This window comes from Gobius niger (assembly GCF_951799975.1).
Source record: "Gobius niger genome assembly, chromosome: 2".
NCBI lineage: Eukaryota > Metazoa > Chordata > Actinopteri > Gobiiformes > Gobiidae > Gobius > Gobius niger.
The window spans coordinates 25,718,109-25,729,762 of NC_136853.1; the positions used below are offsets into that span (position 1 = coordinate 25,718,109).

Sequence of the window (11,654 nt, forward strand, 5' to 3'; positions counted from 1 at the left end):
AGATTTAATGTGACATTTGAGATCCTTCTCTCCCAACAGAGGTCTGGTTGAGTAGCTAGATGTAGGGGGGCCTAATGAGCAGGGCTTTGACCTGATCCAGAATCAGTGGCTCACACAGAGGCATCTTTCTGAAGAAACCACATGTGAGAGCCACTGCATAGGCTACTTGAGGGTATAAACACAAGGCTGGACATTTATGTGTCCACATCCGGGCGCTGGAGGGTGATGACGGGGCAGGGTGGGGTGAGACCAGACCTGCCTCAGAAAGCACCTTCTGTGTTGGACTTTTTTATACTTTTCACTACTTACCACAAACTGAAATGGTTGAAAACAGCAAACTTCTAGGTTTGGGCTCAGCTTTCTCTCTGGAATGTCTGTCAGTATTTATTTCCCTCGGTTGATGTCTCCTTGAATTGTGAATGGTTCTTCATAGAGTTTTGGGGTGTGGTGGTTACTCCAAGCATATTAAATCCTTAGTGTTAGGCAACTATGTGTTCATGTCATTAAACTAAATTCCCCCCCCCCAACCCCACCCCTTTTGCTTGTACAGAGACCCCCTGTTCCCACTCCTCGACCTCGGACACAGTCTCTCCTTTAGCTGGTGGAAAACAATAAAGGCAAAGGCATAAACAATTTTATAGACCGTTGCTGTCACAATGGAAGCTGTCGAAGCTGTAAACCCTTTTCCCTGCAGAGTCTGTTACATGACAGCAGTATATTCTATTAGGGCTTATTGTTGGAAGACCAATCGTCTTTTTGAGAACAACACCGTTTTGATTGCTGACCTTTTCAACTTTAAACAGCTCCAACTGTGTGATGGGGAAGCTCAGTGACCGCAACAATAGCGGAGTTAATGGGGCAGATTTCAGTGTGCACAATGAGGTATAACTTTACAGCCTCTCGGACTTCCTATGTGAACACAATTTGTTTTTCTATTGAACTTTCACTCTTTGACTTTTGACTGCATGCCAAGCAGTAGTAAAATGACCCTCAACACTTTTTACACATAATGACTCTATGGCATGAAGGTTGTTGTACATAATAGCCAGGGTTTGCTCTTATCCTGTATATTTAGAGGTACAGTTTGTATTATGTCCGCATTGCATTAAGCTATGTTTCCCCAACTTGTACTAAATTTGGTAAGTAACGGTAGTACAGTTATCCCAAATAGGGAAGGTGGTTAAAGAAACTCTTCATGTTGTGCAATAGAGGTTCAACCTTGATTAAAGTCCAGACGTCACTGGAGGGCGTGGATGTAAACTATGTTCCCCATCACAAACTTTTTTTTTTTGAGCAACTTCCATGCTTCTTAATCTGCCACAGTAATGCCCAACAGATGACTCTTACTTCAACTCTGGTCATTTCGTCAAAAGAGCCTGTGCGAATTGCGACGGTACTTTCTCTAAAGTCTGTGAAAAGTGGCCACTGTGAGGATCACCTGCCCAGACCCTCACCCTGGCATGCGGGCGCGCGCGCGAGGAGGAGCGTGAGTGCGCTGCAAACCGCATGTTGCAGTGAACTCATTTGTTGGACCTGTTACACGAGGGTGAACATCTCTGTCTGGTGGACCTGCGGAATCAGACCTTGTTGTGGGACGTTACCGCCGTATCCTAAGCTGAGGTAACGCATGCTCAAAGCGTCAAATAGGTCTTAGTTCCTGGGGGGGAAACAAAACAAAGCTATTGGCAAATTTAACTTAAGGAGCTTAGTCTAAATAACAAAGAATTTTGAGATGTGGTATTCAGGCAATTCAAAAAGCACAATGTTATTTACATTGATGCTCATGCATAATCGATATAAGTCTATTGCCTAATTATGATCAAACCACGTTACAGAGATTCGCAGGGATGTATTATAGCCTTATGTATTTATGTATTTATGTTTTCACCAGTTTACCAGCGGGTTTGTTACGTTTGTGAAACTTTACAAAGCGGTAGAGCAGCAGAGACCAAGTGATTTAGAGGTGACTGTGATTTAGAGGTGATTTAGAGCGAATTTTACTCCCCAAATCTCTTTCTGTGCATTGGCTTAGACATGGTGGCTCCACCCTGACCCCTGCCTATAGTGTCCTGTCCCCTTTCATCGGCCTGTGTCAACTCACTCAGATAAAGACTGGCTGTCTTTGTCAGAAAGCCATGCACAGTCATTTGGTTTTTGGATAAAGATGACTTTGTTGCATTTTGTGTCTCCTTGCAATGTAGTGTTTGGATTAATAATCACACCCCCTCTTACTCTTAGAGTCTAAATGATGGAGTTCAAACCTTAACCTCCTGGTCTTGTAATAAAAGGCAGATTTGCTTTACACCGCTTCACATCTGAAAACTCTTACATTACTGAAACATTGGTGAATATTGGTTATTTACCACCTGGTAATATCATTTTCCGTGACCTTTGATGATCCTTGACCGCTGGAATTCACCTCTGACACTTTAAGCAGCCATACAAAAGAGATAAAACCTTCAGCAGCGTCTTTAAAAGCATAAAGTCGCGCTGGCATGAAGAACCATCACTTTTAACGGTGTAGCTTCATAAAGGTCCGTGGCCGTTAACAGAGATAGGAAAGAGCATCATAAATTACCAACCACAGTGGGGGACTGGGGAGGCTCTGAGGTGAAGGAGGAGGATCATAAAGCAACATTCAGCTTAAACATGATGCTTATGCATGTTTTTAAGTGAGCCACAGACCATGAACTAAGGTTCTTTCTCAGTTTTAAAGTTCTCACTTTTTTCTATCTGTGAAAGTCGAAATATAGCAAGACTGACCATAATGTTTATGAAATAGAATTGGTACATTATATTCCCAACACAGTCCTATAAGGAGTCCTCGACTCTTTCATGAGCTTTTTGCAGTTGTTTGGTACTATCACTGTTGCTGTAGTGAAGCTGTGATGCATGTTTGTGTGTGACCTTTGACGATGCTCTGTTATGAAGGGATTAGCTTTGCAAGAGATCAGAAGGTAAATAAAAAGCACTTTCTTGTTACGCAAAGCTGAGGTCACGGCAATAAGAATAGTCACTGTGGAAGATGCAAAGATTATTCAAACATGTGCGAATGGCTCAGAACACAACTCTTAGGTATGGTGTTAATGAGGGAACAACGTTGTAACATATTAAAAATCTCTAAAAGGTAACTTTGCATACAACCCCCCTCGAAACAGGTACAGTCTGGTAGTCCCTGGATTTTGCACAGGAAATTGTAATGTGTTTTTTTCCACCCAGTTCGTGTCATAGCATCGTATGCTCTGACTGAGGCCCCTATGTAGCAGGTGGTGTTACAGTGACGTCTAAAGTTTAGTTTACAGCAGTGGGGAAAGACCAGTGTGTTGAACATTAGTACATGGAGTGGTTCTAGATAAATTGTAGTTGCTCTAAAACAGGGGTGTCGAACTCATTTGGGTCGTGGGCCGGATATACTGTCAGGACGGTGGCCTAATAAATAACACTTTTTGCACATGTTTCTCAAAGTGCTACATAAAGTCATTATTCAGTCACTCCACACTCAAAGGTGGTAAGTTACGATTGAAGCCACAGCCGCCCTGGGGCAGACAGATCATTTACCACATGGCTACAATATGCTGTTTATATCCTGATCTATCATGTCAGTGCCTTCTGCTGGACTTTTTTTTTTACATACTCATAAATTCACGATCTAGGGGCTGGATTAAGTCATCTCGAGGGCCGGATCTGGCTCGCGGGCCTTGTGTTTGACACATGTGCTCTAAAACATGTGAAGTGGATTCCATACATACTAACTCAAGAGCAGAGAATGCGACATTAGTCACAATATTTATCCTCTGTATCAAGTTACAGCCGTACCCAAGTTAATTTGAAACACACAGCATCCACAGATTTATGAAGACACCACACTACAAAGTCTCAGCTTTGGTCGACTTTTAAGGTTTCAGGCATCTCGTTTTTCTTCAGTAATTATACAGATTGTGTAAAAAGTTCACATAATGTTTTGTTCTATCCTGACCTTAGTGTAGCTTCTTTGTCCATCAAAAGAGCTCTTAAATCAGTCACTCATTGTTCTAGTGGTGGCTGTGTATTTTGAAGAAATGCATAAAGACCTGCTGATCCAGATATTGTAGGCTACTAAACAGTATGTAGATTTATTATGTGTTTTTAGAGAGAGAGAGAGATGTCCCAACTCTAACCTCAGAAATTACAATTATGAAATCGTTTCAGAGCGCTTGATGATTGTGTTGTTTTTCTTAGCAGGAACAACCAAACAGTATCATGACCCTACATTTTAAAACGTTTTGAGGCTCAAAGGTAGTATTCGAGTGTAAAATTAAATGTAGCTTGTAGTATTTGTACTTTTGTCTTTTTTTCAGTGTAATGTCCAAAATATGGCCCCTCATCTATACAGTATGATTTACTATGACTTTGTCTCACTTAAGAAAACACTTTTGGACTAAGTGATACAGACAAATCCCAGTGGAGAGACAGACAGAAGTGTTAGGGGAGAGATTTAGATTTCATTAAAAAAAAGAAGAAAAAAAGTCATATTGAAGTCATGTTTGAGAAATAAAAGCCATAACCTCTCTGGAATTTCTTTTTCCACTATACATAGTTTAATTATATTTCCTAACAGTAATGTTTATATTATTGAAATGGGCTGAAGTGGCAACATGTGCTTCATGGTAAACATTGTTCTAATGGAATACTTTACTGCAGAAATGTAAATACAGAACTAAGAGCTACTAAAAGTCTGACCAAACATGGAGAAAACTGTGTTCAAGCTAAACTAACTCTAAACCAGTAATGTCTCTGTGTTTTGCAGAACACTGGTATAACAGTGGAGTTCTGACTCCTGTGAATGGAGTTGTGTATGTGGGCACATAGGCGCACACCTGGCCTGAAGAGACCTCACCTTGTTTACCCTCTACAGAAGGAGCTGTTTCAGTCAGTATAAGGACACACACAGACCACAGTGTGCTGTAGTTTATCTGTGATCTTTTTCACAGATCACAGACCACACGACTAGACGGGACTCTAGTCGTGCTTTATAGTTGTCACATGCTAATGGTACGAAGCATCAGCACAGGCTGTTTTTGCACATACATCTCCATTCTTTCTTACTAATTTCACACACCAACGACTCCTGCCGAAAACGCCCAATAGCGGACAGTTTTCCCAATGGCCATTGCACACATGAGCCCCTGAATACACAAGTATTTAACAGGAGAGTGTGTAATGGGATGGCACAGTCGATGTGTGCTGCAGCATCTTTCTGCTGACTGCAGATCTCACAGTGGCAGCACATCAGCAGTATAAGAGTGAATGAAGACAAAGAGGGTGGGGGCATCTTGAACAGCACATCCAGACTGCTGCTAATAGACATATCTGAACATGAGGATGTCACAACAATGGACTGTACTTAATGAAACAATTGAATCCCTGTTTGGCTGTGTGTTTTAGAGCATTCTGTGGGATTAACATGGGCTGTACAAAGCCACCTTTACTACACTGAGCTAAGTAACCATTGGAGGAAAAAGTGCAGCACTCGTCTTATATATGAATAAGTGCAAATGAAGACATTTTGATACACCACAAGATATGAAAGTTTATGTTTCTTTTACCTCAAGTGAAGACCCTTGAGGTTAAAGTTTCTATTCTATACTTTTCTCTGGTAATATAGGATTTTTCATTATAGGATGTTTTGTGGTGCCCTGATCCAATAAAAGACACAAAAACCTCATTGAGCTGTAACCATGAGTTACAGTCATGACTGTAAATGTTTTGTGACATGACGATCGGTATTATCAGTAGAACCATGGTGGTGGTATCATTGGTGAATAACCAGTGGAAGGAGAATAGTGAAACCCCCTTATTGGCTGTGTGTGTGGTAGTGAGTGTGGCGGCAGAGGGATGTGTGTGTGTAGATGAATGCGCTCAGTGGGGAAATGCTGCACAGTGGCAGAGTCACTGTGAAGTTGGACTTTGAGCGCTCGGTGCCATGCTTTACAGAATGCTGTGTCCTTGTGCTGCTGGATGACACACTACCTGCTCAGTATGTATATATTGTTATACTTGTAATGTGCTGAACAGTAAAGGCTTTTGTTTTAGTTGGGTTCACTGCCTTAGATGTGCAGTGTGAGAGGATGCAGGCTGCACTCATATGCACTGAGTTCTTGCAGAAAGGAACAGCATTGCAGATAGAAACTGTCCTGAGGATAGAAAGGCATACTGCAGTATAATTTAACTAATTATTCTGTGTTTCTCTGCAGCTAACCAACTTCCACTTCAACAAAAGATGATTTTTGTGCTGATCTTTGCCCTGGTCTCTGAGGCTGTAGCTGACAGATCAGCCCTCCAGACTCTCAGACAGTTAGATGCACTGTATCCAGAACTGGAACACACCAGGACCATCTATGTTGTTGGTGAGTTATTTCATTACATGATGCAGCCTCTGTCCCCACAGTCACTCTGCTGTGTCCTCTGCTAATCACAGCATTGTGACACTACGTCCTGCCACCATCGTCTTAAGCTCAGAGAGGACGTATCTCACTCAACCATCTGCACTCACTGACCGAAATGTCTACAAATACAATGCTAATCTTGAATGCTTTTGCAGGACTCAACAACAGTAAGAGGCTTTTTATTGCCAAAGAAATGGTGATATGACCTATAGGCATATTAACTGCGGGACTCAGCTGAAAAAAAGCATGCTCTGCCCTCCAAGCACATGCAATCAATGTGCTATTAACAAATGGCTTATGCGGCAGCGTGGTCAGATACTATGTAAGAACACAGCTAATTTAAATAGTGTGTGGTGGTAAGGAAATTATGGACTCCTATGTATATTAGTCTTTTCTTAAAGCGCTGTTTGCTTTGTTTTAAGGACATTACACAATGTTAGATTTCATGTCAGAAGTTAAAAACAACAAGTTCAAAGATGTAAAGAAATGTTAATGTCTTACAGAAAATGGGCCCCGGCTCTCGGTGCTGGCAGAACCATCCAAAGTGATAACTCGAAGAGGTGGGAATGTTACTTTACCATGTAAGATTCACAGAGATGAAGGTCTAGCACCTAATCGAAAGATGAGGATCAAATGGACAAAGCTGACTTCTGACTATCTCAGAGAGGTTAGTTCCACCAACACTGACAACATAGTGAGTGCACTGGGTACTGGAAGTTTTCAGACGTGCTTTAATTCTTTCCATTTTGCTATGGTGCAACTGGAAACTAAATATGATTCTACAGTCAATACCTGTCATTGAAAATTACAAGCTTAAACCTTACACTCACGACAATGACTGTGATCGCTCCCATTTCACTCAGTCGTAGTTGTGATGGTTGTGATGGTTGTGAACCTTCACTGAAGCCACTTATGGTACATTGCACTGGCCCTGATTTGGAAAGGTACAGGCTTTGCATCAAAGCCCTTGATTCTCAATTGGAAGGATTCTGAAACAATGAGAGCTGGATATCCAACTGAAATGGCACAGAGAGGAGGAGTGATAAGAGAGCGAAGCAGGAGTCCAATGGTGATCCCGACTGAGAACAAAGTTATTGAAGGACACACATTAATAATGCTGCATTCCCCTTTAAAATCGGTTTGAGTGGCACCATTAAGTTATTATTTCATTTCGCCACTCAGTTTGGAATGATAGGGTTGACGTCATATTATTCTAAAGAATCTATGGTTTAATTCTAGGGCTGGGACGATCCAATACGTATCACAATACAAAGGGCCCGCTACGATACATATTGCGTTAATAATTTATAATTTGTAATTTAATAAGAAAGCACTAATGGAGTTTCCAAAATGTATACATTGAATATAAATCAGTCTGATATTGATTAAAACATTTTAAAAAGTACAAATGGCAGAAGCATTTTAAAAGTATTTTGTTTAAACCAATCAGCACCAACTCTGGTCTTACAGCCCGGTTCACTATGTTTAGATTTCCACTATTATGGGATTTTTGTGGTGAGTATGAAAACGATATATTTTTGAATGAGAAAAACAACATTCACATTTGCCCTTGTCATTTGGTAAAATTGTCCATTCGAGGAAATGGGGAATTCTGGTCATCGCTATGGCAACACTATGAAGCATATGACAAGGGTTTCATTTACTTTTTTGATTAGAACGACCACATTTTCTGCCAAATTTCGTAAATTTCCGGCAAACTACGTTTTTTACTAAATGTTATTACCGCACTTTAAAAAAAAAAAAATCACATATCAGAGCAACTCCCCAAAAACGTCGAAATTACATTGTGAACCTGACTATTAACAAAATTATCTTTGAGTCAAAAACGCTTTCTTCCTATAGCTGAGTTGAGTATCAAAAGTATTGCGATACATGGTTTCCGATGTGATACACGTGTCGCAATAAACGACATATTGTGATATATTGCAAAATGTTTTTTTTTGTCCCAGCCCTTGTGATTACTAAGGCAACTGTCTAAATCCACATGTTTTGACCACCGTTTTTCCATTCTGAGATATGTTCTGAGCTGAGCTTAGACGAGTTGATGCGTAGCTGTCTGTTTTTTCTGCGTGTGCTCAGTCATGCATTTAGCCTCTCCTCCTCGCCTTACAATATATAATGTAATATAGTATATCCTTGGATCGTGTAACTACTCACGTAACCGTATTTAAATATGGGGAAAACGTGGAAGCTTCTAACTTCCCCCGTTTGGCCCCATAGAGGAGAGGAGGAGAGGCTAAATGCTAACAACATCTTTGGTCTATTTGCGTGACTGAGCGCACGCACAAAGACCAGACAGGTACACGTCAACTCGTCTAAGCTCAGGTAAGAACATATCTCAGTATGGAAAAAACGGTTGCCTGTTCCTTTAAAGACAAGGCAGGTTTAGGGACCCTTATCGCCAATCGTTCAGGTATTTGTGCCTTCACTGTTTTGAGATTTCTTTCAAAAACAGTGAATCCCCCATGTCTAGAATGTGGACATAACCCTCTGTGATTATGGCTGCATTCAGGGAGCTTACGTACTGCGTTACTGGGAATGGTTCATCCTCCAGAGTTCAATAAAAAAAAGAAAAGCTGATTACATTTTGCTGTGGATCTGGATTACTCTCTGCACGAAGACGCACCTGGATAAGAGAATGTTTTACACGGCACTGTGGGATTATACTGTGGGATTGCTATGTTGTGGTGAAGGTCTGATCAACCAACCATGTGTCTTGGTTGATCTTGTCTCAGGTTGATGTCTTTGTCGCGATGGATTTTCACAAAAGAAGCTACGGTCGCTTTCATGGGCGTGTCCATTTACTCAACTCCTCTCCGTCTGACGCCTCTCTCGTCATCACAGAAATGACTCTTGAAGATTACGGGAAGTATAAATGTGAAGTTATTGATGGTTTGGAGGATGCAACAGTGGTAGTGGCTCTTGACCTGGAAGGTATTTAAGTTCCACGTAACCTAGGGAGATGTGAATGCTCCGATTTGATGTACATTTTTAAACCCGACTCGGTCCTTAGGTGTGGTGTTCCCCTACTTCCCCCGCCTCGGTCGCTACAACCTGAACTACTACGACGCGGAGAGGGCGTGCCGTGACCAGGACGCCATCGTGGCCTCCTTCGATCAGCTTTATGATGCTTGGAGAGGAGGGATGGACTGGTGCAATGCTGGATGGCTGAGCGACGGTTCAGTGCAGTATCCCATCTCTACACCCAGAGAACCTTGTGGAGGCAAGAACACTGTGCCGGGCATACGCAACTATGGACTGAGGGAGAAGGAGAAGAACCACTATGATGTCTTCTGCTTCACATCTCACTACAAAGGTAAGGCAGAGAAAATGACGTTTATTTGGAATTACCGCCCCTCCAGAGCGTTCCCTGCCTCATTCTAATGCTTTGCTCATTCAGGCCGTTTCTACTACCTGGTACAACGCTCCAAACTGACCTACGATGAGGCCGTCAGGGCTTGCCAAAAGGATGGTGCTGAGATTGCCAAAGTGGGCCAGATGTTTGCTGCCTGGAAGCTCCTGGGCTATGACCGCTGTGATGCAGGCTGGTTGGCTGATGGCAGTGTGCGGTACCCCATATCCCACCCCCGACGCCGCTGCAGTCCCACTGAGGCAGCGGTCCGCTTTAACGGCTTCCCCGACAAAAAGCACAAGCTCTATGGGGTTTACTGCTTCAAAGGCCCCAATTGAGACCGGAGCAAACTAGAGAAGAAGAGACTGAATGAATAATGAAGGCCATACGAACTTAAGTGTACCGTGATGCTTATTTTTGATTGAAATCGAGTTTCTGTTGCTTTGTAATCTGATGTTTTGAGGGATAGTTTACACATATTTAAGGTCTTATTTAATCTGTCTTTGATGGATGATAAGGGAACTTGGGCTTTGGAAAGTAATCACATCCATATCCACTGTTACTGGTAAACAGATACAGATATAAGGGAGCCTCACTGTAACCAGTCTTATGGTTGCACTAAAATTGGCACTTAACAGAACTTCAAGTACAACAAAGCCATGGTTTAGCTGCTGACAACATTAAAGGGAGGCCAAGATTACGGTCGAGCTCAGCGATCTTGAGGTCTGTATGAACAAGGTGCTACAGTTGGTACTTTGTATTGAATCTATACTCATGTATTTTTTTTTTTGTATACAAATGTGTTGGACCAAATATAAAAGTAAAATTTTTAAATTGACAAGCATTTAGCTGTTAGTATAGACACAGTGTCAATTACCTTTAATACTATTTTAATGTAGTTATATTAACATTATTGTTACGTCATCATGGTAAAACCTTTAATGTCTTTGTTTACATAAACACAAGTTTCACAGCCCTTGACAAAACTGCACAGAACACATGGAAGGACTAAAGGAAGCTTTTTGGTAGATGGAGTCGTTCTTGTTAAATAGCAATACAACATGCCTGGCAATCTTAGATTGTGTCGAACTAGTGTTAAGAAATGCTAAAACTAGAGAGTAAATGCAACACTGAAAATATAGGCTTGTGTGGCCGCATCTATGAATAGCCTTGTGCATGGAAAAGCACACAGCAATGTAGAGCTCCTGCTATTTTTGATAAAAATAAGTTTATTTTAGTGAAACATAAAAGCCAAGTGTAGCCTTTGACGATTTGCCGTGACCTTTATATGTATAAAATAACTGTAACAACCAATCACAGAGAAAACACTGTTTATGCCAATGTCTGAAATGCTGTGATCTTAGCAATGTATACCGATGGTCAACAAAAATAAGCCAATTAGAGTCCGGAATTTGGCTTCTAAAGTATAAGATTGGTGCTCTGCATTGTAGGAGGTTGCTAGTCCCTGCTGGCCCTGCAAGTGTTTAGATCATCTACTTTGGCTTTGATTAAGTTTTACTTGGCTTTATCCGAGAAACGCCAAGGATCAGGCGAACACAGTGGTAACGCTTTTCTTATCATTGTTATCATAGCACAAGTGCAGGACGAGGTCAGAAAATATAATGCAAGAGATAACATGGTGATCTAATTGAACAAACAAATCAAGATATTTTTATGATATAGGGGAAAGAACTGGCTGGCTCAAAATGAATGCTTTTGTATCTGATGTCAGTTCTTAAAACATGCAAGGATCTCATTGACAATAAAACATGAGCCATGATTCAGTCTGTGTTTTTTGGGCTTTCTCAGCTTGTTAGTGCGTTCATAAACTTGGAAAGAACAACAGTGAAGCCGCT

At 41.4% G+C, this 11,654-nt stretch overlaps 1 protein-coding gene across 2 annotated transcripts; it reads left to right on the forward strand.

Moving 5' to 3' along the window:
* Positions 1 to 1,483: 1,483 nt before the first annotated feature.
* On the forward strand, positions 1,484 to 11,566 carry LOC306959793 (hyaluronan and proteoglycan link protein 1-like). 2 transcript variants are annotated; one of them, XM_079552008.1, is made up of 6 exons: positions 1,484 to 1,620; positions 6,234 to 6,386; positions 6,929 to 7,092; positions 9,182 to 9,380; positions 9,460 to 9,762; positions 9,847 to 11,566. In XM_079552008.1, exons 2-6 carry the CDS (start codon positions 6,260 to 6,262, stop codon positions 10,134 to 10,136), a joined length of 1,083 nt encoding a protein of 360 aa, XP_079408134.1. In that variant the 5' UTR covers positions 1,484 to 1,620; positions 6,234 to 6,259; the 3' UTR covers positions 10,137 to 11,566. The 2 variants fall into 2 exon arrangements, with proteins under 2 accessions (XP_079408134.1, XP_079408133.1); XM_079552007.1 differs by lacking the exon at positions 1,484 to 1,620 and adding an exon at positions 5,903 to 6,016 and having other exon boundaries at positions 9,847 to 11,565.
* The last annotated feature ends 88 nt before the right edge of the window (positions 11,567 to 11,654 follow it).

Coding starts and splice junctions, on each gene's coding strand:
- LOC306959793 (XM_079552007.1), top strand. Junction 6,387..6,928: donor CAGGACCATCTATGTTGTTG/GTGAGTTATTTC, acceptor AATGTCTTACAG/AAAATGGGCCCCGGCTCTCG. Junction 7,093..9,181: donor CTTCTGACTATCTCAGAGAG/GTTAGTTCCACC, acceptor ATCTTGTCTCAG/GTTGATGTCTTTGTCGCGAT.